Genomic DNA, 24,347 nt, shown 5'->3' on the forward strand with positions numbered 1-24,347 from the left:
AAGGTGTGGAGTGAAGGGCATAAAGTCCCCCAACTTCGCTCCTTCCTCTTTCCCCCTTCCCCATTCACTTCTTCTTCTTCTTCTTCTTCTTCTTCTTCTTCTTCTTCTTCTTCTTCACCGTACAATTTTACTTTACTTGCTTCCACTTTCTTCTCATCTTCATATTATTCCTTCTCACCATCGTTTGAACTCGTTTCGCTCTTGGCCCACTCATACCGCCAAAATGCTCACTCATATTCCCGAAATGAACTCTACTATGTCTATGCCCTCTTTTTCATATGCCGAAGGCGACTTCATGCCCGATGCAATGCATCACATTGCCCAGCAACCTCACGTTGATGACATGATAATGGCTGAACTTCTGACTGCCTACACGAACGAGAACTGGGATTACTTTGCTGAGGTTTCGGAAATAACCAATCCTTCTGCGTGCGAGCCTCTGCCTACGATCGATCCCTCCTTGCTGGTAATTTCTCCAGATAAAACGGAGGATACGGAGATGCATGATGCCATACTTTCCGACATCACATCTGATGAAAGTTCTCGCGAGTCCTCTCCGCTATCAGAGAAGATGGAAAGGCCTGAATTCACCGACTCGCAGTCTTCCTCTCTTAGGACTAAAAAATGTCCAAAGTCTTCCTCTTCCTCAGTTAATAATGAAGAATCTCCAACGGTTTTGATTCATACGCCACCAACTTCTGTCACTGCATCGCAGTCATCTTCACTTGAGGGTCATGCGTCTCCAGCTGTGTTTGATACATATCCGATTCCCGTCAGCAGTGAATCCCAGTCTATGGACCGAAATTCTTACATTTCCGAGGTGCCATACCCAACACCTCCGCCATCGCAACAGTCATGGCATCAGCAGGCGTATCGCCAGAATTATTTCGCTCAGCAATACTATCATCATCATCACCCCATTTACGCCCAGTCATTTTACCCGCCAGGCGCGGCGCCTCCATTTTCGCCGCCGATGATGGCCACCGCACCTCATCCCATGGGATACAACATACTGCCTTTCGCGCCTTTCCCGCCGCAGACTTCCATGGCCCAGTTTCCACCTCAGTTTCAATATCATTCGCAAACCATGCGGCCCATGCCATATCCAATGTATCCGCAACAGCAGCCGCCGCAGCCGCAACCGCAGCAACAGCCCTACAGTGGGCCTCGTGCACTGCCTCCTCAGCAAGCACATCCGCAGCCAGCTGCGCCCAAACGCGTATTTGAATTTGTTAACGCGACCGTCCCGGAAGGGTTTGTTGCAAACCCAAACAACCATGGCCGATGGCAAGTGGATAGTAATGGAAAAAGACAGTATCTGAATGCTCCGGCGGCCAAGAGACAATGTGTCAGGAATGGTTGAAAATTTTAAGTTGGGAGCTTGACTGTATCCAGCCGGTCTTTTGGCTTATTTTTATATTTCTATGTCTTTCAGGAAGGCATTCAGTTCAAGTTGCGTTTCAAGTCTTTTCTTCCTGGGTCGTTGTTTCCAATGTTCTTCTTTCGTGATATTGAGTTCAAGGTTCAATCAGTTGTAAATTTGGTATTTGATTTTTCTTGATTTTCCGTTACTGGAAATTGTTTATCTTCCCCCACTTTGAAATTTGGAAACACTAGTATTCTTACCTTTCAATGGATGTAGGCCTTCTTTATAGGCCCTCTTTACTACTCAGCGCTGTCTGTGGGTTTCAAGTTCTTTCACTGCCACCACCCGGCATAGAGAGAGGGTAGGAATTGTAGGATCAATTTAGTCCAACTACCTATATACCCTCCTTCCAAGGTTGCCTTCTAGGTAACTCCGCAGGAAAACTTGAACATATAGCTAGCCCCGTAGGTGTTTACATACATAAAAAGAGAGGTAGGTTACCAGTCACCTGCAGATACTACTGACTGAGTACTTAAGTATGTGAACACTGCACATGTGCGAGTCCCTGTCTGAGAGGATGTGGACGTATGGGCACCCTTGGACTCCGGTCAACAGTGTTCACCTCACTTCTATACTCGCTCCAAGATTCTACTTCAGACCTCATCATCAGAAATTTGACATCATCTTCATTTTCCCTTCGTCATGGACGCTACACCCTTGCCTGGATAAAGAGTTTGAAGTGCCGGCCAGCCTGACTATAGAACTCCTCGAAACAAGATCAAGTCCATAGATGAACAGTCCTGTGCGTTGATCTCTGGATTTCCAGTTAACCTAGAGCAACTGAATGACATTTAATTTGAAAGGAAGGTAAGTTTAATTTGAAATGTTCCCTCTCCCACTCATGTTTTAGCTGGCTTCTATCATCCAGGATTTCCATTAGTATTTCTATCCAGCGATTTTTATGATCAAGAAGAGCTGTATCCATATCTTGCAATGATTCACATTTTTTGTAACTCTACCAATCGGTCAAAAGGCGCTGCATAAAATGTTTTAGTGCAAATTAAACATTATGTGCCCATGGAGCTTGAAGCGAGGAAATTTGCCACAATTGGCCCAACATACGAGAGACGATTGCAGTATTTGTATAGATATAGCCAATATTTGCTTTTACCGGCTACCCAATATCTGATAAAATTTCATGTACAGTTTATCTGATTCATCAACAATAATGACCACATTGTCAATAGACCCACCTGGGCATAAGTCAAAGTCCCTTACTTGTAGTACTCCGCTACCCAAGCCTTGATCTGAGCAACTTCAATCTCAACCACCTTTTGAACACCCGAATTCACAGCAGCGTTATCCAAAAGGAGATCAGAGCAGTGAAAGCCACCAGGAATGATGTTGACAGGGGCTGAAGCACGGGACGCAAGAGGACCACCAGGACGGTAATCTGATGAAACGCCGGACTCTCTCCAAGGGTCATATTGACTAAAATCGTTGTTAGCATTTTGGAATTATTGAGAATGAGAGACTCGAAAAACATACCCATTAGTCCAGGTCAAACGAGTAGTATCAGTCAGATCCCAGCCCTTAGTCCAGGAGTTAACATCCGCAGCGGTCTTGCCCTTCGCACTAGCATAGGTATAGCCGTTAACAGTAGGGAAGTACAGAGGGCATTGTCGCTGCCAGTACTCTGCGTCCACACTTCGGGAGACGATGGTCTGAACATCAGAGGGAGCGCCGCTATTAAAAAGAGTCAGTAATCGGGATTCCTGTATAATTTCCGTCAAGCTTGTATTGGTTCAACTTACTCTTGCCAGTAGAAGAAAGGCTCATTGCAGAGAAGCCACTGCCATTGTCTGTCAATTTCGTTGTCTACAGACATATCGGTGAAAATAGGGCTGGAGGCGTTGTAAGTGTCGTAGCAAGCTGTGCTGTTCTCGTCGGACCAATATCCGTAGCTGGCGCATGCTGAATAAAATGAGAGTCAGACTCTTCAAGTTCCAAGACTCAATGGTGTCGATATAGACTCACATCCGGGGAAGTAAACAGTCGTAAACCACTTCGCGTATCCTTGAAGCGCCTTCTTAAGACCGACGCCATCTGCGCCGGGCACTACGCTCGCACCGGCATCGACATTCTAAATGCACGTCAATTTTGGAGGTCTTCCCAAAAAGAAAATAGAATGGACTTACCTCAACATAGTCGCAGAATTCAAAGAACTCGGAGTATCCGGTGTAGAAAGCATTTTCCTGCCACAGCCAAGGACCATTCTCAAGCGCACTATCATGGATTAGCTCACGTCAACTCCAGATAGAGAATTTCCGCTTACGCAGCAAAGTCATCGAAATGCTCCAAGTCACCGAGACCAAACAGCTCCTTCAGAGTCTGCTGCTCCTCCTTTGTGCCGGAGTTGGCAATTTCGTCAACGTAGTCGACAACTCTGGAGACATCTGCACTGCAGTTCTTGGCCATTCCCTCCTGGATAGGCTTGAAGTATTGCCACTGTATTCAAGTTAGGTAACAACCAAACGAATTTTAAAAGAGCTTCTGCACTCACGTAGTCATAGATGGCCTCCACAGGAGCACTGGATGCGTGGTATGCCCAGAATGTACCTGGAGAGACTGACTCGGTCCAGGCTGTGAGGGCTCCACTGTAGGATCCTCCGCTGAGAACCCAAGGCTGTAAAGCTCATTTATTAGCAGAATGTTCTGAAAAATTAGGACTGGACGAAACATACAGCATTCTGAGCGTTGCTGCTGCTATCAGTGTCGAATTCCAGGTCCACGTTCTTCGCGAAGTACACAAGATCCTGAACGGCATTTTCCAATGTCAGGTATCGCAGGTTCTCAGTGTTCAACACATCATAAGGAGAAGATTCTCCCCAGTAGCGGTCTTTAGAAAGTTAGCTCTGGTCTCCAACCTCAGGTTTGATCCAAATCTAGAGATTTCAATGTTACGTACGCTCAAGTAGAATCACAGCACCGTTGATCTCCTGCGCGTAGAGACCAGTGATCGTCTCATTATCCAGATATCCGGTATATTCATCAGCTGCCACCTCACCAGGCGTAAAAAGTACAACCTATTGACATTAATCCCAAGTTAGATTGATTCCGATCAAAATGGTTATAAGATGATAATTAGAGTGCATTACAGGTGATCCCTCTCCAGCCCACCACTCAGAATTCCACCAATATCTTTGGGAGAAAGTTCCAAGGCTTGGATCACTATGATCAAGAAGTTGCTCGAATGTTGACGCCTGGATACTATCCTTTGATGAAGAGCCAGTCGCAGGTGGAGCAGGTATCTTCGGTCCTACCGCCAGCACCGAGGGTGCAGCGAGTAAAGACAAAGCAATGCTAGATAGCATATACATTGCGGCAATTGAGAACTTGAGATAAGAACTTAAAAGTCACTTTTTTGTGCAGAATTGCCGTGCTTCTTATAAAGGTCTGCAGGACTCGTCTACGCCTCTTCTGCAACTAAACTAGTGGTTATCTTAGTTCGCTTAGGCTGCATGATCAGGTCCAAAAGTTTAATGAGCCAGGGAGATTAGATATTAGGCCTTGATGCTTTCGTCTTATAGAGTAGTATGATATGGATCTAATAAGACTATCTAATAATACCTATAGTGAAGCTTATCAAACACGACATCTCTTCGTCGGACTGAGTTCAGTATTTACATTAATCACTTTTCATCGGCAAGATGGACTAAATACGCAATGAAGAGCAATAATGACTGGTCTTCGGGATTCACCGTGGGAGAATAATGTCGTCTTGAGCAGGCGAGCAAGCTAGTATAGTGCGTGTATGGCACGCCCGTCGGGGTCCGAGATTGCATCTTCAAGTTGCGGGGCTGGAGGGCACGGGATCATGCACTAACTTAAGTCTCTGTCTATGAATGGTCACTGATAAGTAAGATAATGCTGATGATTCCTTCAAAGCCGAAGAAATCTCACGCTATGATGTGGGCAGGTCTTTAACAGGGGTAAATTCAGGGGAATGAAGCTAAATCATATCATCCCCGCACTTAAAGATGCGAGATACCACATCCGCCGGACAACCGGACATTCAAAAATGTGAGCAAATGACCAGATTTATGCATGTAATCAATACTCATTTATCTTCCTAGCTTGGAATAGTGTTATTTGCACCATTAATCCCGGGGCTATCGTAATTTTTATTTAAAATCATGCTACCCCTCACGCGATCTCAGACTGATAACGGCTATGAGTCTATGACAGCCGGCTAGAACGGGACTTCAAACTTGAATTAAACATTGAAAATTTCCAAGATTGAAGCTGAAATATGTGTATACCTATCCAGATGTCTATAATAGCATTCCATACGACCGTTCACCCACCCTGCTTCTGCATCTACCTTCTGGCCATCCACTCAGCGAAGAGAAACTTGAAGTATTTGGTCTTTAAGTTCGTATTTGGAATGGTAGCAGGGTACGTTTTATCTTATTTGCAATATACCTAGGTACTATTACTAGTCACAGCTTGAACCCCAACTTGGGGAAACCCAGGCCTAAACATTGAAGACTAGTACTTATTGGAGATCTGAAGTTCGTGATTATCATTATTTGATATAATTCGTTTTCTCATTCCATACCCATCGCGCCAAATATGTCATGATCATGATGATGCACATGTGTAATGAACAAAAGGAAACATCTAAATCCTAACCGGCCAAGTCATTCACAATATCCTGGAGAATTGGCCTGTTCCCGAGGACTTTATTCCCATTCAACACCTTTGAACCTCTCTTAGCAGGCTGGCGAAGACCAGAATTAAACTGTCGAGAGCCAAGAGGACTAAGCGGATCACGAGCCCGAGGCTCATTGTTCACAGCATTATCCTTTTTGCCTTTTGTTGAGCCAGGTGCCTTGGCAGGTTGAGGTGAAGGCAACGAATCTAAATCAGAAGATTGGAAGACATGATTCTCGGCAGCATTCAGGGGCAGGTTGTACACCCATTTTTTGCTGTCAACAAGATCGACATATTTGCGAAGAAGGTCATTGCCATCACGCATAGTTGATCTGCTGCCAATGACAAGCAGTTTTGTACGAGCACGAGTGAATGCGACATTTACACGGCGCCAGTCACGCATTAGCTCGCCGACTTGGTTCTCGGAATTGCTGCGAACGCAGCTCAGGATCACGATCTCTTTATCGCGACCTTGAAATTTATCGGTGGTGTGCATCTCAAGGTCTGGAGCATAGCGACGGAGACTATGACGGAGTAGAGCAAGCTGGCTGCGGTAGAAAGTTATTACACCGATATCGCGGGCTGGGATACCGCAGGCGATGAATGCCTCGACAAGCTGAGAGCACAACGTGATCTCCACGGAATTGACTACTCGTTGACCTTGCACAGTCTCAAGAGCTGTCGTGCCCAGAGGATCAGTATTAACCAGTAATGTCTTCGCAGATGGCGCCAAGAGGTCTTGTAACCAGCAGCGGTCATGGCTGGAACGGCGGCATTGTTCTTCTTGATTGCCGCCGTGAGAAACATCGGAACTATCCGAGTGGAAGCTTTGGAGTGCGGAGATGTTAGGGATCGCCAGAGAACGTGCTGCAACTTCAGGTGTACCACATTTGAGTCGACCAGAGTAGATGAGCGTGTTAGAGAGCAACATGACGTCTTCGCACATACGATACTGGTGCTCCAAATTAACAACAGAGTCTGGCTGATTGTCTGAAAGCAACTTGAAAAGGCTGATATCAAGACCTCCTTCCTGTGCAGCTCTGCTCTGAACCAGCGGTGGAAGTTGGTAATGGTCACCAACAAGGATGAACGACCTTGCCATGCGAATAGGGCCAAGACAGACAGGAAGTGTGATCTGCGAGGCTTCATCAACAATACAGTAGTCGAAAATGCGTTGATTGAATATCTGATGGTTGACACCCAAGCAAGTAGCTGCCACAACCTGAGGCTTTTCGTAGGAGTCTTTGAGTTCCTCGATGGTGGTCTTCGGGTTTGCCGCCAAATCGGCAAAGTCTCGTACGTCTGGATGCACTTTCGTAGCCGCACCAAGACGAAGAATGCGAATATCATCGTCTCGGATCTTGAGCAGAATGTTGTCTACTGCCGTATGTGTGTAGGATGTCAAAAGCACGCTCTTGCCCTGTGCCACAAGTGCCCTGATCAGATGGGCAATGGTGGTTGTTTTGCCCGTTCCGGGCATTCCGAGGATGAGAGCATAGTCTTTTGCTGTCATTACTTTCTCAACTGCGTGCCTTTGGTCGACGTTGAGACTTTCCGGATCAGATATGGTGTATGCAGATGACGAGGGCTTGAAGACAGGTGGCTGTCCCTCGATTATGAGTCGCCTAAGGTGTTTTGCTTGATAGATTTCCTTGTCCATCATGCACACAAGATTGTTCCGGATATTGGCCATTCCGTTACTGAATTCGTCTTTGTCGATGCGATAGATGACTTGTTCATCGAGAGGGTTCTCGAGAGCCATATTTCCATCCTTTTCAACCTCCATGATGCCTGTAAATGATTGGTTTGTGACTGGATTGAATCCAGCAGTTCGTGCTCTGGTGTTCAGCAATCTGCGATCTATACCAACGGTGATAGATGACCTGCTCACGCTTAGCACGTAACCATTGGAGAGGGCAAAGTGACCCTTTTCGTCTGAGACGACAACTGGCTCGCCAACAACAAGCTGTGACTCTGCAAAGGTAAAAGTGGGAGGTGCTTGCTTTTTAACAAAGGTATAACGAAAGCGATTGATCCTAGAGCCGTGAATGTCCTCAAATGCCGATTCAGGCTGGATAACGACGTCACCAAAGCAACGACCCAGGGACTCGCGTTCACTGCTTAGAAGAGTCCATAGTTCACGTCTAAACTTTGCCAGATTGCCCTCCTCCTTGTTTAGCAAGTCATCCCATTTTGTGAAGAACTCGCGGTCTTTCCGGGTCAAATGGCCAGTAGCTGCATCGAAATCATCACCAAGGGCACTCGTCTCGCCATCACCACCTTCTAAAAGCTTATGATAGATCAGACAAGGCGTTTTCGCATAGCATCGGTTGCACATGCGGGCCTTCTTGAGCATCGGAGGAAGCTGTACTTTCTCTCGGATAAAGACTGATAGTCGATTCCGGAATTGAACCATTTGAAGCAGCTCATGCCGTACACCTCGAACGCTGAAGGTTTTGTTGAGCTCCAAGTAGTATAGTAGCCCAAATGTCACATCGACATCTATTAATGTTAGTAAAATCTCAAGTTAATGGCAATGTTGTAGAAGACGAACCATAACGATCCGAGAGCAGGAGCGTGTATAGGGCTGTTTGAGCCCTGTGGCCCTGATTCGTGTCTCGTTTCCCTGTTTTAAGCTCCAGTGGGACTACAAGATTCCTTTCTCCTTCCTCGCTGCGGCAGACAACTTGGACCGTAGCATCGATGTTACCTTTTAATCCATACATCGGGGACCAAACGCGTTCCTCTACCTCGAGCAGTTTCCTAATACTCAAGTTGAGTTTCGTATTATGGCGATCCTCCACCATCGAATTGGCCTATGCAGGTAGTTAGCAACGGTTGCATATGCCCACTTTTTGACCATACATACCTTTGGCTTAGCGTGAAGAAAGACCTCTGCCCATGCCTGCACAGTAGGGATCTTGCTCATCACGTCCTCGGTAGCTTCCAGTACACTCATTTGAATTGCATACAGATCCTCAATATGGCGTTGAAGAACGGCATCTACCAAAGATCTGAGTGATTTTAAATCCCAAAGGTTGGCCTTCAAGGCTTCTTGAAAGACCTCGTGAAAGATGATTCCGAACACTTGGGGTCGCTCAAGGTGAGAAAACGCTTTAATGCGATCTTGTAAAACAGCTCGTCGTTGACAGTCAATTGAATCCGCAACGACCGTTGCTGATATGAGATGATCAGGATGAAGAATGATCATATGATTGGTATTGTCGACAATGCAAATACCAGAGGGATTGAAATCTCCAACCAAATGAACAAAAGAGTCTTTACTGCACGGTGTGTCAAACCAAGTTTCACGCAGAACAATGACCTTGCGAGCTCTGGTTTTTTCATCCTCAACTGACAGAACCTGCTTTGTTGTCAGCGACCGGTGATTTGAAAGAAGCAAGAGTTCTAAGAGAACAGACCTGCTCAGGTTGGGTACGGCCTTTCGAATTGACATATGTACCTTCAGCAATGTCCACGATTGAATACCGTTTGATAGCCTGACGATCTCTGAGATTCTATCATATTATTTTCTTAGCAAACATACTATCAAATCAAATCACTAAGAGCGACAAACGTGGGGTCCATCTGCACCTGTCTTCTTCATAGTCTGTTCGATGGCATCCAGATCAAAATCATCGTCGAATTCATCATCTGAGAATTCATCAACCGTGCCAACGGCGCCCTTTGTCATTGCTGGGTCTGCTGGGATCACAGGAGCAACAGCAAATGGGTCCAGCCTCCTTTCAGTCTGTTGTTCATGTGTATTTGGCTTAGATAAGATGGGATTTGCGTGTTTCTTGTCGCATTCAGCAAGGATATCATCAAAATCACCAAAGTCATCATCAAAATCTTCCAAGTCATCAGGTTTGGAATCGACATTGGCTACGTGATGCACCGCAGGTGGGTTTTTAACAGGGATGGGCAGTTGATGGCTTTGTGGTTTCTCTGCAACAACATTTGACCAACCAGAAGACCCCAAAGATCCAAATTCATTATTGCTGCCTCGGCTAGCCGAGGGCGCAACAACAAATGGATCCTCAGAGGCAGCCAGGTCCATGAATTCTTGGTCGAGATCATCATCTCCGAATTCAGATGAAGACTCTTCAAGAATGGGCGCTGGGATGGTGCGAGTATTGATTCCGAGTGCGGAATGAACTTCTTTGCCAGTGACAGCATGCACTGCACCCTTCCTGTCTGCAATAGGAGAGGATGAACGGCAACGTTCGGCATCAATGCGATGGCGCAAAGGCGAGGAATTAGGTGGACCCGTGTCCGCTGACTGGGCAGGTTTGAGACTCCTTTCAATTTTTTCAAGGAGAAAGTTGATTCTTGAAGATTTACCCTTTCCAGAGTCCAAAACATTGCTATTTGCGCGTGAGAATGTTGCGCGTCCCTCGTTGAGGTCTTGGTTGTTGACTCGTCTTCTCTTTGCGCGAGAAGTAGGCCATTCTGCCGCGCAACTAATAGACCGTCTTAAACCTGAGGAATCGCGACTTGTTCGTCCTGAGCCCGGGGTTTGTGGTGAGGAGGAGAGGAGATTGGCGAGTCGAGGGGGCGGAAGATCGTCAGAGTTGTCCATCATGTTCTTGTCCTTGTAGTTGTTCCACAATTCCGTCGCTAGATCATGCTGGGGCGTCTTGAAAATTGCTTGAATCGATTGCAAGTCGAGTGGCTCCTTCGATGCTTTCTTCGAGTTTGTTTTCGAGGGAGATCCGGGAGGCGAGGAACTGTGGCGTCGCTTCCTCCTGCGACCTGCTGGGGTTTGCGATGAATCAGGATTCGAACTAGCCGGGATGTGTTGCCAGATAACGTGGTCAACTGGCGTCACTTCTGGGCCTGGAGCGGGGTTGAGAGAGTCTTCAGCATTGCTGATAAGGTCTGCAAGAGGTATGCGGTTTCCGGGAGTGTGAGGACAATCTTTGGCTGGTTTGGAATCCGTCGCAGGGGCTTCTGTTACCGGTTGACCGACTGGCTCGACCTTTTCCTTCTTGTCTAATTCATCAGCTGATTTGGGCATCGGTTCCACCACTCCATTTAACCACGAGCTTTGGTTCTCCTTGTTGCGATGGACCTTTTTAGTCCCATGTTTTGAGGATGTTTTGTTCGAAGCCACCTCGTCGTCTTGGAACCGAAAAGCATTTAATTTTTTGCGTGAATTTGAGGACACAGGGTTTGTATTGTTTTTGGAGGCCATAGTGGCGATCCGATCTGATCTTATATGCTTTTTGTTCAGAAAAGGGTATCAATGCATTCTGGAACTTGCGGGTCAACAATGTTAGCAATGGAACATACATGTCCAATTAAGGGGATTCTCAGGAACATACCAGTTCCCAAACAATATGGACACTGAATTGCTGTGAATCAGCAAAAGGATCTAAAACTGCCCAATGCGTCTAAGTAGAGGTCTGTTGATAAACCGATGATCTGATTAATTAGAATCATGAAACGCGCGGGGGACACGAGACGCGTCGGGTTGTTGCCTCTTTTGTCAGGCACTAGTAAGGAGTACTTTAACTAACGTGATTCCCAAGCGAGTGGGCCACCCAAGCGAGTGGGCCACCCACCGCCTACCCTACAGTTTTAATCATAAATATTACCACCAGAACGCCAATTTATTAAAATAATTAACTAAATATCACAGTGATCTGATCGATGGCCTTCTTCTCCACACTTCTTACATGTCGGTAGCTTTCTCCTAGCTGGCTGAGGGGGTAAATAAGGCGCCCTAGGCCGTGGTACGGGAGGGATCACTGGCGCCTCAACCACCTGTATAGCACGCTGTATAGCCTCCTGGCCCTCCTGAACAGTCATACCACCCTCGTTAGGTATCTGCCTAGTAGACCGCTTGCGCTTTTGCTTTTGCTTTTCATGTGCAGCGCGTAATTTGCGTGTTTCAACCTCTAATAAAGCTGTTGAATGCATCTGAATTTCGCAGGCCTTGAGAACTTGATCGATTTGCTGTTTGAGTGGACTTGGAGGGCTCTTTGAACATTGTTTTAGAAGAGCTTTGATTGAACTAGCTTGCCGTTGAAGCTGAATAAGATTCTGAGGTGTTTTAGGTGAAAATTGGCTTGATCGACTAGTAGGGCGGCTAGCTGGGGGTGTAGGTGTTCGAAGAAGAATATTTAACTTAGAAAGTACTCGATCTGGGTCAAATGGTACTAAACCAGCTGCCGTAAAGCTGTTTTGAATAGTTTGGGTTTGAAAAGCCTCTTTACGAGCGATTGGGTAGGCTTCAAGAAAATCAAATTTATCAACATGGTTAAAACCAAGCCGCATTTGATTCTCAACAAGCCGACCATAGGCCCGTTTTAAAGGCCCAAAACATCCAACATCAAGTGGCTGATGAAGATGTGAAGAATGAGCTGGCATGCAAATTGGAATAATATTATTCTCTTTGCAAATCTGATCAAATTGGGGAGTTAAATGACTCCCATGACCATCAAGAATCAAAAGTCGATATTTTCCAAGCGTACGTTCAGTTGTTGCTGGAATAAAGTGTTTTTGAAGCCATCGAAGTCCAATTTCATCAGTTGTCCATCCATTTGGACTAGTTTCAAATCGCCAGTCAAGTGGAAGGTTTGTAAACCATCCTTCAATTAAAACTTTGCCTTTGAAAATAATCACTGGTGGAAGGGCCCATCCAGATACATTAATTGTTTCAATAGCAGTTACCCATTCACGATTTCCAGGCTGTAAAAGTGATCGTCGACCATAATATCGAGAACGAGTAACAACCTTAGCAGTTGCTGTAAGTCCCATTGCAAATCCAGTCTCATCAAAGTTATAGATATCCTCTGATAGAATACCATTCTCTTGAATTGTTTGAAAAACAAGATTAAACCATTCTTGAACAACTTTTGGATCCTCCATCTTCGCACGTTCATAATTATATCGTCGAGAGAAACGTGTAGTAAGCTCTGAATGTCGTTTAACAAAGTTTGTGACCCAATTTTTGCCAACAGTTTGAGAAGGGGTCTGGCCACGTGCTAAGAGGAGAATATTGGCCATTTCTTGAACAGTAGCAGGCCGGGGGGCAGCTCCACGTGTATCCATAGAGATCACCCACTGAAGAAGTGATTTCTCTTCATTCTCAGTTAATTTATGGCTGTTGGCGCGAGTCTCAGAGCGATTGGTATAGCCAGTGAGCCGACGCTGTAGTGTAGTACGAGGTATATCAAAACAGCGTGCAGCTTCACGGATAGAGCTTATTTGTTCAGCTTTAATAGCCTGTATAGCAAGTAGGATTCGACCCTCTTGATTACCATTTTTTTTGGCCGAAACAGTACGTTTTGGTGGCATGATGGGTGGTTGAAGATAAAAGAACGCGGTCGCGACGCGATTTTTTGGTTGGGTGGCCCACTCGCTTGGGTGGCCCACTCGCTTGGGAATCACGTTAACTAACGTGATTCCCAAGCGAGCCGCCATCCCAAGCAAGCCGCCACCCCAAAACACCATACTAAATGTGGTAAATGACAACTTGATATCTTAACAACAGTAGTGTAAACAAACTTTTCATTGTAGACCTATGATAATTAGAGGATATCTTTCCTTTTTTGAAAGTCCAGATAATTTCTACTTACAAGTGATCATGAAAACGTATATATCTGACTCTCCAGACTGTAATTTTCGATACTGTGACAATGCAGCACTTGGATTTCTCTAAAAAATGATACAGGATGCTGAGAAGTCTTATCAACAACCATCGACAAATAATCAACTAAAATAAAGATGTGGTTGCTGAGATATCAAGTTGTCATTTACCACATTTAGTATGGTGTTTTGGGGTGGCGGCTCGCTTGGGAATCACATTAATTAACGTAATTCCCAAGCGAGTGGCCACCCCCAAAACACATAGTTAAGATGGTAAATTACAACTTGATATCTCAACAACCGTAGTCTATGGACTTTTCCTTTTGTCTCAATGATAATAAGGTGATACAAGTTAGCCTCTTTGGAAAGTTTAGAGAATATCTATTCGTTGTTGATTCAGAAATATATATTTGTAGCTCACAACAACGTAACTTTTGGTATCGTGACAAAATAACTTGTAAGATTTTCTTGAAAGATATGTGGAGTGCTCACAAGCCTTATCAATAGCTATCGACAAATAATCAAATAAAACGAACATGTAGTTGTTGAGATATCAAGTTGTAATTTACCATCTTAACTATGTGTTTTGGGGGGTGGCCACTCGCTTGGGAATTACGTTAGACCCAAATTGCCTTGTTAGTAAGGCATAAATAAGGCATTAAGGCATGAAAGGCGGCGAAGGGAAAATTACCCAAGTGGGACTAGTGCAATGACCAGCCAGCTCCCCATCGGCCTTTTGCGGCTTCGACATCAACCATCCAAATTAAACCCCTCTCTTTGACTCGACTACCAAAACCAACCAATTGACATTGTCAAGTCACGCTATTCAAGGCAAACGCCCACCTTGTCCTTCAATATACACAAGCCATCCTCCGTTGGCTTTCTTCCGACTAGTCACATCACATCTACCCCCGTTTCCAAGATGCCTGCTCGACCAGTGTCGCAACTCCTTCGCTCGCGCTGCCTCCTCCGCAAGCCGCAGAACGTCCAAGGCTTTTCCACCCGCAGCAACCTCCATGCTGCCGACCATGGTGACCACTACGACCCTCCCACTGGCTGGCTGTTTGGCGTCAAGCCCGGCCAGAAGTACGTGAAGGAAGGTTGGGAGAACATCTGGTACTATGGATTCATTGGCAGCTTCCTGGTTGCCGGTGTCGCATATGTTTTCAAGCCTGATACCTCGTACGTGTCATCCATATCTTGCATTTGTTGAACCACCTAGCCCACCCATTGGGGCGCGGTGAGCTGAACAATCGGATAGGACCATTGGATGCTGACTCTTACATATAGCATACAGACCTGGGCTCTTGAGGAGGCCCGCCGAAGACTTGAGGCTGAGGGTATCCTGGAGGAAACCAAGAAATAAACTGCTCGCTTTTGAGCTTAATCTGTACACTGTACATAGAGATCGGAAAGCGACTGTTTCGGTTGACGCCTGTACCACCTGCCATGGCAGATATGATGTTCCGATCCTTTTGTTAGATGGGGGTTTTTCGCATGTTCCATTTTCATTTCCGCCTGCTTACCTGCTGTACTACTTCGATATCTTGTTACCTTCAATCATCAATAAAGGTGGACTAAAATACTACGCTGAGATCAGTCATTTCAAATCTAGCCTTTCAAGTCTGACCTCCGGAGATACATCCTGACTCATCTCTGACCACAATGAAACTAAGACCCCTTTCCTTGACACATTTAACAAACAGCCTAGCTTTTTTTTAGGCGCTGCATACTAATATGGCCATGCAACAATGCATATTCACCTATGATATCTCAACTGCTGTGACCATCTACAAGTCCTCAAGCCGCGCTTCGTGCGGCGTTGTAGCAGCAAAATTTGGAAAGGTACGTCCCCAGTACTTGAGTGCTTGGCCGGAAACCTTGGAAACCTGCTTAAACGGACACATCAGTCTGTATTATCTTAATCAGATTGACTTGGGTTGTGATATAGATATCACGAGATACTACCATTTCGCCTGACAGTATTCTGGAGAAATTCCAAATTCCTAATTCCTGAATCCTTCACGAGTACCACCTCTTCTTTTATGCAGCTCCAAGTTAGTCAGAAAAAGCTCGCTTTGGTTGGCTACCGTGCGATCGGGTTCGGAGTACTCGGACAGTGTGATCTTGTCTTCGAAATACCAGGACGAGGACATATGCCCACAATTGCTGATTCACACACTTAAGTACTCAATCAGTAGTATCTACAGGTGACTGGTGACATACCCCTCTCTGTATAAGTACCTACGGCCCACGGGGTTACCTAGAAGGGAACTTGGAGGCCAGCTGCTATACAGCTAGATCTTATATCAGGCGGTTAGTAACAGTGCAGGAACCCAAGTAGTAAAAGAGGCCTAGGCTGCTATATATACAAGTATTCAAGTCATATAAGAGATAAGTAAGAGATGGCTGAAGTGAGAGATAGTTGAAGTAAGAGATGACTGAAGTGAGAGATGGCAAAAGTAAGACTAATATAAGCTGGGGCACACCAGTTCTATACCTCGGGGTAAAGATCCGTTCTTCTAAGAAGAGGCATCTCTCGCCTAATCCTCGCTACCAAGTCTAGATCAATATCAGCGGTAGCTATTTGTGGCTCTTCATACTCTTCTTCAAGCTCTGCCACGACTTCCCCCCAGGGGCTAACAATCATTGAGTGACCATAGCTTCTTCTTTTCTCGTTATGTGGACCACCCTGAGCAGCGGCTACCACATAAGACTGTGTCTCAATAGCTCTGGCCCGAAGCAATGACTCCCAATGAACTTTGCCTGTTGGAACCGTGAATGCAGATGGGTAAGTGATGATATCGGCCTTCTGACGTTTCAACGCCAGACTGATTTCTGGAAAGCGTAACTAAAGAAGCGAGTCTGTCAGTTGGATTTTGAGGTTTCAGTGAAAACTTGAAATTGAGCTCACATCAAAACATATTGCGAGACCGACACGGCCTACGGGCGTTTCAAAGGGTGGGATAATCTCTTGTCCGGGTTGCACACTCCTATTCTCACTCGTCAGCACATGCTGCTCTAGATGAAGGAAACATAACCTTCCAGGGCTGGTAAGCTTTGACATATCACTTACGCGCTCTCCTTGAGGACCGGTCCATCCTTAATATCAACGTCAAAGAGATGGATTTTGTGATAGTTCTGGGTGATAACGCCCTTATCATCAATCCAAATGAGGGAGTTCTTGAGTCTCTGCTCCGAGGCAACCTCGTGGATGCCAACATTGATATGTATCTTCTGAAGCTTAGCTGCCTTTTTCAAAGCGTCCACAAAGTTGCTCTGGTCGGGTGAACGTGCCAGGGCCAGGGATTCGTCGGCAGACGAGGCTATATAGTCCGAAGCTTCTGGCAGAAAGAGGACCTAGTAGAGTATCAGTAAAACGGAAAGTCAGTATGAAAATATGGCATTTGATAAGACTTACCTTGGCTCCTGCCTTCACTGCTTTCTGGATCAGAGTCTCACATTGGGCTAAATTAGAAGCAATGCTCGCTGTTGCGCATAACTGTCCTACTGCCTGTATCAATATAAGATCGATGTGTGAGTGACATGTAACAATAGACCATTCAACTTCATAATAACTTACTGCAAGTACCATGGTGTCCCAGGTATTCAAATTATCCCTTGTCAATTGAAAAGAGTGATGTTCATGGCGCAATAATCCGAATACCTCACACCAATTCCCCCTCTTAGTGGATCCTTTCGGCCTTAGGCCTTCTCTACTAGCCTCCTTTACTATGGGTCCCAGTGGTTCTTTGACCGCCTGGCAGAATATCGGATGAGAGGGGCAGAATCAGCCTACAGCTTCATACCAGTTGCCTATCAGTTGCCTGTATGTAACTCACATAGCCTCTAGCCTTCTCCTTTCGTTACTCCTCTAGCTACCCCTTTCGCTACCCTTTTTGGTACCCTTTTAGCTACCCCTGTAGGTACTTACATATATAGAGGAGTGGATCACCTGTCACCTGTAGGTACTACTTAGTGAGTACTTAAGTGTATAGATATGACTTTCTGAGAGAATATGAACACCCCTGAGTTAAACTTGATTAGGTTGATAGAGTGTATCCATTTAACCGAGCTTCCTAGCCAAGCTCTCACATGCTGAGGACATAAATTTCCAATTTCAAATACTCGCTGCTACAGGGTCGCGGCGTGAGTCCTGCCCAGGTGGACTTGTAGTGGCTTACTCAGCTATCGCGATAACGCCGCCCGCAAAGATCAATTTCTCTCACTTTGCCCAACTTGGACTTGACCTGTCAAATATCCAGTCAGATCGCCCCCATCACCATGAAGAGCTTAAGGAGGGAGTTTTCCTCCAATCCACAAGCTGCTAATGTTGCCAGCAAAGTTTTTGTGAGATCCACGAAAAGCGGGAAGGTGCAGAAGATTGTCCGCGAGCTCTACCTACGCCAAGATATTCCCTGCTCATCGAAGCTCTGCTCACACTGTCCTTCGATCGCCCCAGCAGACGCCAATGGAAACAGTATGAGATACCTGTATATTGACTGCAAGAAAGAAACTGACACACTATAGTTACTCCATTTATTCTCTCCGATCGTCCCGCCGGTACCAAAGCTTTCCCGCGCGGCCACTATCTCATACCCGACACAAATGCCTTGTTGAATGGAATGGATCTTTTCGAGCATACTGGCGCATTCTACGATGTTATCATTCTCCAGACCGTCCTTGAAGAACTCCGAAACCAGTCTTTGCCCCTCTACAACCGCCTCATCGCTCTGATCAAAACAGATGAGAAGCGCTTCTACCTTTTCTTCAACGAGTTCCGCCTCGAGACACATGTGCGAAGAGAGCCAGACGAGTCAATCAATGACCGCAATGACCGAGCTGTGCGCGCCGTCGCAAAATGGTACGATGAGCATCTCAAAGCCACCGTCAAGAAGGGCAAGAAGGAGAAGACAATTCCTACCATTGTTGTCATCACGGACGATAAGGAGAATCTGCGAAAGGCTAAGGCAGAGGATGTCACCGCCTTGTCTTTGACAAGCTACGTCGATGGTCTGGAAGATTCCGCAAAACTGCTTGATATGATCAGTGAAGCTAGAGAGGCACGAGATGCAAAGGGCTCTGTGCGTGGAGAATTGTTTTACCCCGAGTATTACTCTATGTCAAAGCTCCAAACTGGCCTGCGAGCGGGCAATCTTCACCAGGGTATATTCAATGTGTCGCCTTACAACTACCAGGAGGGCTCTGTCCATGTGCCAGCCTTTGACAAGTCTCTCCTGATTTTGGGTCGCGACAACAGCAACCGTGCAATTTCAGGTGATACTGTTGTGGTTGAGGTTCTACCAAAAGACCAGTGGAAGTCTCCTTCAACCAAGATCATGGATGAAGAAGCAGCGACTCGAAATGAAAACGCGGACGCTGAAGATACGGAAGCTGTTGTCACAGACCGGGAACGTAAAGCTCTCCAAGAAGAGGTCAAGATCGCTCACGCTCACGGCAAGAACGCGGAAGGAAAGCCGCAGCCCACAGCCAGAGTTGTGGGTGTGATCAAGCGCAACTGGCGACAGTACGTAGGACATGTGGATTCAACTTCAACTGGTTCACTGGCTGCCTCAGGCCGGCGACTGCAGACTGTGTTTGTACTGCCTATGGACAAGAAAGTACCCAAGATTCGCCTGCGTACTCGACAAGCTGGCGATTTGGTTGGCGAGCGCATCCTTGTTACTATTGACGCATGGGACCGGGATTCACGATACCCATCCGGTCACTTCATCCGCTCCTTGGGACAATTAGAAACAAAGGAGGCGGAGACAGAGGCTCTCCTTCTGGAGCACGATGTACAGTACAAGCCGTTCTCCAAGGCAATCTTGGACTGTTTACCGGCGGAGGGGCATGATTGGAAGGTTCCGGCTTCGAAGGAGGACAAGGGCTGGAGTGGCCGACGTGATCTTCGTGATCTGCTCATTTGCAGTATCGATCCCCCTGGCTGTCAGGATATCGATGATGCTCTCCATGCACGCCCCCTCCCGAACGGCAACTTTGAAGTCGGTGTTCACATTGCAGACGTATCACATTTCGTTAAGCCCAATAACCCAATGGACGTTGAAGCTAGTGTTCGCGGTAGCACAGTCTACTTAGTTGACAAGCGTATTGATATGCTTCCGCACCTGCTTGGAACGGATCTCTGCTCACTGAAACCATATGTGGAACGCTACGCCTTCTCTGTGATTTGGGAGGTCACGCCTGATGCAGAGATTGTTTCTTCGGACTTTACTAAGTCCGTCATTCGCTCTCGTGAAGCTTTCAGTTACGAACGAGCTCAACTTCGCATTGATGATCCCAGTCAGACTGATGAATTGACCCAGAGCATGCGCACACTTCTCAAGTTCTCGAAAATCCTTCGCCAAAAGCGTTACGATGCAGGTGCTTTGAACCTTGCATCTCCCGAGGTTCGCATCGAAGCCGATGCGGACGAAGTTGGCGATCCTCTGGCGGATGTCAAGACTAAGGCGATGCTCGCAACCAACAGTTTGGTCGAAGAATTCATGCTTCTCGCCAATATTACTGTTGCCTCTAAGATTTATGAATCCTTCTCCCAAATTGCTTTGTTACGACGACACGCCACTCCCCCACCACAGAACTTCGAAGATCTCATCAACCAACTTTCCAAGAAGCGCAATATGAGGCTGGATGTTTCCAGCTCCGGCGCTCTTGCTAACTCATTGGACCAATGTGTCGACCCCAAGAATCCCTTCTTCAACACGCTCGTCCGTATTCTCGCCACTCGTTGCATGACCTCCGCTGAGTACTTCTGTGCCGGTGCCCATGCAGAGTCTGAATTCCGCCACTACGGTCTTGCCTCGCCCATCTACACCCACTTTACTTCACCTATCCGTCGATATGCCGATCTGCTCGTCCACCGACAGCTGGCTTCCGCTATCGGCTACGAAGGCGAAGATGGTCACGCCAAGGTTGAGGGCATTTCCACCCGCAGCAAGTTGGAGGACATTTGCCGCAATATTAACTACCGACACCGCAACGCACAGTTCGCAGGCCGCGCCAGTATTGAGTACTATGTTGGCCAGGCCCTCAAGGCACGTGGAGAAAAGATGGCCGCTGGCGGCGCCGACCAGGGAGTTAATGAAGAAGGCTATGTCATGCGTGTTTTCGAGAACGGTGTCGTTGTTTTTGTTCCTCGGTTCGGTATTGAAGGTGTCGTTCGATTGGAGGACTTTATGCTGCCTGGTGAATCTAGCTCTTGGTCTGTCACTGAGAGAAGAGAACTTGCGGCTCATCGCTCAACTGAATTTGATCCTGAGGAGTACACGCTTCGTGTGGAAGAGAAGGGCCACGAGGCTGACCGAAACGTTGTTGTGGAGCTTTTCCAGAGAGTCCAAGTCAATGTCAGCTCGGTCAAGGAGGAAGGCCGTGGTGCTGGCAAGAGAAGAGTGCGCATTCTCATTACTGGAACTACCGACAACACCAAATAGTCATGTAATTTTAAAAGGAGTACTGGCGGGCGCAGCTAAAATAAACCACTTTACGAATTTATTTCTCTTTCTATTCTTCATTTCATCTTCATTCAGAAAATCTATAATTTTTACCCCAGTTTGTCATAAATTGTGGGTACGTCTATCTAGGAATCATACTTACACTCTCTTTAAAGCAACCATTCTTCTCGCCATACTGAATGGAGTCCATAAGGCTGTGTCGGAAATTTCATCAGATGAAGCGGCAGCTGGTATCGTCGCAGGCGACTCGTCTTTTTCCTCTTTGCCTGCATGTTCAGTCAAGGGACCTTGACGTACTGTCAACTGTCTTCGTTGCTCAGCGAGTTCCAGCTCTCCAACCTTCCAGCCTCGAACAAGCCACAGACAAAAAGAAGCACCTATATACATGACTCCCGTAAAGATTTGTACGTGAAGATATGAAGTGCCACCATCGGCAGTATTTCGTCGTAATTCCAAGGCAATGGCTTCTGAGACAGTGCAAGGCGCCACAAGCCACAGCCAAGTGATACTAAGACCAGATGGAAGGTCTCTCAGACCAATTATTTCCGCCAGCACTGGCGAAACAGTAGCCCAGTAAGTCCCCGAGACAGTTCCCACCAGAACAGCAAAGAAACAAACCACACCCATGCTATCGGCAAACGTCCAGATGACCAGACAAAATAAGCCACATATGAACGTCAAAAATGTCGCTATGTTGATCCGTCCAAATGTATCACTGAACATTCCAACAAAGGGACGACCGAGACCCTGTCCGAGATTCAGAAGCGCAGAGACCACACTACCCTGGTGAGAGCTCAAGCCAACAGAGAGCGCAAAATTCGCAACACTAAACAGCAGTGCCACGTATCCAAGCATACTGAAGAATCCCCATCCCAGGAAAAGAAGGAACTCCGGCTTCCGTAACAATGGCGCATGAAACGCTGAAAATCGACTTCCTACGAGCTTATTCCGATCTCGGAGAAGGTTCCCGCAGACGAGATTCACAACGCACGAGACTATACCGAGAATTCGGAATGCCCAACCCAGTCCGTAGCGTGGAATGATTGCGCCAACAGCGAGAGAATATATTAGCCCACCGAGTCCAGAGCCAGCAGCTGTGATTCCCATTGCGACGCTTCGACGTTTTTGAAACCACTGTGGTGCGATTCCCACACTACCAACGAATAGAAATCCCATCCCCCACCCGAAACAGACGCCCTGGCTGAGAAATATGTGCCATTTTTGCGAGGCGAAGGAGGAACCGATTAAGGAAAGGGTCTCGAAAAAGACCCCCATATTAAGAACGAGGCGAGTGCCATATACATGGATGAGATATGTTGCTATTGGTGCGACGAGAAGCGCACATGAGATACTAAGACCACCCGTGAAAGCGTAGTCAAGGGCATTTGTGTTCGGAAAGACGTCACTCGAGAGGTAATAGCTGAGGAAGACACCGTAGCTCTGGAATTTCAAGATTATTGGTTAGTTGGTTCTATTTATTCGAATGTGCCGAGGGTAGATCTATTCCATATCTATACTGTCTCCATGCTTCTGAAATGTGTCACTCACGCTGTTTATTCCCCAAGTATGCGCATTGATCCAGAACACACATGCGACACAGACCCAGCCATAGCCACCATCTGGAGGCACATCCTGCTTGTATTTCTCGTCCACGTCCTCATTCGCTTCAGGTCGTGATGCGTTTTGTGAGGTGGGTATCTCTGCTGTATGTTTGGAGCTTGTTACCGAGTCCTGGTCTTCTTGGTGAGACTGGATGACATCGATAGGCAGATTATCTGCCATATCCAGTGATAAGTCTGCGGCAGTGAAGCTTTTGCCAGTTCTAGTTCTAGCTCAAGCTTTTGCTGGTGGCGATGAATCTAGTATGAGGCTCAAGTTATTTGTCGCATAGAAAAATATGGCATTTCAGACCTCGGGACAGAACGACTCGGAAAGAGACAAAAGGAGTCATAAATGAAATGAATTGATTGAACACATCTTAGTCTGATCGCCTAGTCCCAAAACTGCGATTGTGGGGTTCTTGATGTCGGACTTGAACCCGACACTCATTTCCGGGTGAATATCCGGGGTTTGAACGCACTGTACGAGTAGAATGGTCAGCCATAGTCCGAGGTCAGGTTCAGCGTTTCTTGATTGCAGGATTTCGGCGATTTCGAGCCAATGACGGAATTTATCCATGGACTTTGCTGCACGATCAAGCAATTAGGGTCGAGAAGATGTAACCGGGGTTTGGAGTGGAGACGGGTGGTTCCTTGGGCCCCGGGGTCGAAGTGGATACTGGAGTCCGAGCACTTGAGAGTTTGATGGTGCCGAGAAGCCGGTGCGGAGAGGACTATGGGTGTATGGATAGGGCCGTGATGGGGATAATAACCTTGGAACTATATCAGAGTCATCATGAGTATGAGCATGAGCAAGATGGGAAAGTCAATATTTAGGGGGGATTCATAAAAAGAAGAAATAACGTGATCTGATCGCGACTGACCTACTAAGAGCCTAGCAGCCTTATCCCAGAGGTTAAAGTACTTTGCTCTCTTGTATTCAAATCTATAACCCTGAAGCTTGAACAGCTGCGAGTGGCTCGGCAAGCCTGAAGTTCAGAGACCTCTCGTCATGGTTCAACTTCAACTTGAAATAGTATGATGATTGACGCTCAAGTCAGTACTACAACCTTGGAAGAAAAAAAGATAAAATAAATCCGGGAAGGTCAGGGATTGAACCCAGGACCTTCGAAATCAGAAATGCGCGGATAGCCTCAAAAGCCTCACTTGATACATCCATCCTCAGCACATAATCCATTCTATCTCCATCAATTATTTTTATTTTGAGGATCTGAAAGTTGGAATTGAAAGAGGAAGACTAGAGATATAATGGGTAAGAAATTAAAAAAAAAAATTAAAAAAGTCATTATCCCTAGCCGTAGCTAGATGCCCTCCCGCCCGCAGGTATTTTCTCTGCCACTGAAACTAGGCCCGGCATACCTAATTTCAGTACCTTTGTCCCCGTCGAGTCTGGGTCACCGACCGCCATAAGCCGCTAAGCCAGCAGGGCAGAGATGTTACCTGGGGAGCTTGTCACTCAAATTTATGGGAGATCTAGTTCCATGAATGGTCCCGAGGTCTGATATGTATCTGTACTACTACTAGTAGCCCTGTACGCAGCGAATCAAGTTCAACTTCAAATTCAACTTGAATGTCGAA

At 46.5% G+C, this 24,347-nt stretch overlaps 7 protein-coding genes across 7 annotated transcripts; 3 read left to right on the forward strand and 4 right to left on the reverse strand.

The window, feature by feature from the left end:
- Window positions 1–223: 223 nt before the first annotated feature.
- Window positions 224–1,363, forward strand: N7483_004509 (uncharacterized protein; the record flags this gene model as incomplete). The annotated part of the gene is made up of 1 exon (XM_057087946.1): window positions 224–1,363. One exon carries the CDS (start codon window positions 224–226, stop codon window positions 1,361–1,363), a length of 1,140 nt encoding a protein of 379 aa, XP_056947775.1.
- Window positions 1,364–2,640: 1,277 nt separating this feature from the next.
- Window positions 2,641–4,746, reverse strand: N7483_004510 (putative serine peptidase; the record flags this gene model as incomplete). The annotated part of the gene is made up of 10 exons (XM_057087947.1): window positions 2,641–2,857; window positions 2,915–3,112; window positions 3,181–3,340; window positions 3,404–3,509; window positions 3,565–3,652; window positions 3,702–3,874; window positions 3,930–4,052; window positions 4,111–4,265; window positions 4,335–4,452; window positions 4,525–4,746. The coding sequence occupies 10 exons, from the start codon at window positions 4,744–4,746 to the stop codon at window positions 2,641–2,643; spliced, it is 1,560 nt and encodes a 519-aa protein (XP_056947776.1).
- A 1,310-nt stretch (window positions 4,747–6,056) lies between these two features.
- N7483_004511 (bifunctional ATP-dependent DNA helicase/ssDNA endodeoxyribonuclease DNA2) lies at window positions 6,057–11,279 on the reverse strand (the record flags this gene model as incomplete). Its single annotated transcript, XM_057087948.1, has 5 exons — window positions 6,057–8,584; window positions 8,637–8,898; window positions 8,952–9,446; window positions 9,505–9,600; window positions 9,660–11,279. 5 exons carry the CDS (start codon window positions 11,277–11,279, stop codon window positions 6,057–6,059), a joined length of 5,001 nt encoding a protein of 1,666 aa, XP_056947777.1.
- Window positions 11,280–14,600: 3,321 nt separating this feature from the next.
- N7483_004512 (uncharacterized protein) lies at window positions 14,601–15,044 on the forward strand (the record flags this gene model as incomplete). The annotated part of the gene is made up of 2 exons (XM_057087949.1): window positions 14,601–14,860; window positions 14,969–15,044. 2 exons carry the CDS (start codon window positions 14,601–14,603, stop codon window positions 15,042–15,044), a joined length of 336 nt encoding a protein of 111 aa, XP_056947778.1.
- Window positions 15,045–16,172: 1,128 nt separating this feature from the next.
- On the reverse strand, window positions 16,173–17,273 carry N7483_004513 (carbon-nitrogen hydrolase family protein; the record flags this gene model as incomplete). Its single annotated transcript, XM_057087950.1, has 5 exons — window positions 16,173–16,529; window positions 16,593–16,671; window positions 16,755–17,038; window positions 17,100–17,192; window positions 17,262–17,273. 5 exons carry the CDS (start codon window positions 17,271–17,273, stop codon window positions 16,173–16,175), a joined length of 825 nt encoding a protein of 274 aa, XP_056947779.1.
- Window positions 17,274–17,962: 689 nt separating this feature from the next.
- On the forward strand, window positions 17,963–21,129 carry N7483_004514 (exosome catalytic subunit DIS3; the record flags this gene model as incomplete). The annotated part of the gene is made up of 2 exons (XM_057087951.1): window positions 17,963–18,158; window positions 18,209–21,129. 2 exons carry the CDS (start codon window positions 17,963–17,965, stop codon window positions 21,127–21,129), a joined length of 3,117 nt encoding a protein of 1,038 aa, XP_056947780.1.
- Window positions 21,130–21,288: 159 nt separating this feature from the next.
- Window positions 21,289–22,932, reverse strand: N7483_004515 (MCT family MFS transporter; the record flags this gene model as incomplete). The annotated part of the gene is made up of 2 exons (XM_057087952.1): window positions 21,289–22,590; window positions 22,699–22,932. The coding sequence occupies 2 exons, from the start codon at window positions 22,930–22,932 to the stop codon at window positions 21,289–21,291; spliced, it is 1,536 nt and encodes a 511-aa protein (XP_056947781.1).
- Between the last annotated feature and the right edge of the window lie 1,415 nt (window positions 22,933–24,347).

Source organism: Penicillium malachiteum (assembly GCF_028827825.1).
Source record: "Penicillium malachiteum strain IBT 17515 chromosome Unknown utg000002l:1.0-8849297.0:1.0-8852440.0, whole genome shotgun sequence".
NCBI lineage: Eukaryota > Fungi > Ascomycota > Eurotiomycetes > Eurotiales > Aspergillaceae > Penicillium > Penicillium malachiteum.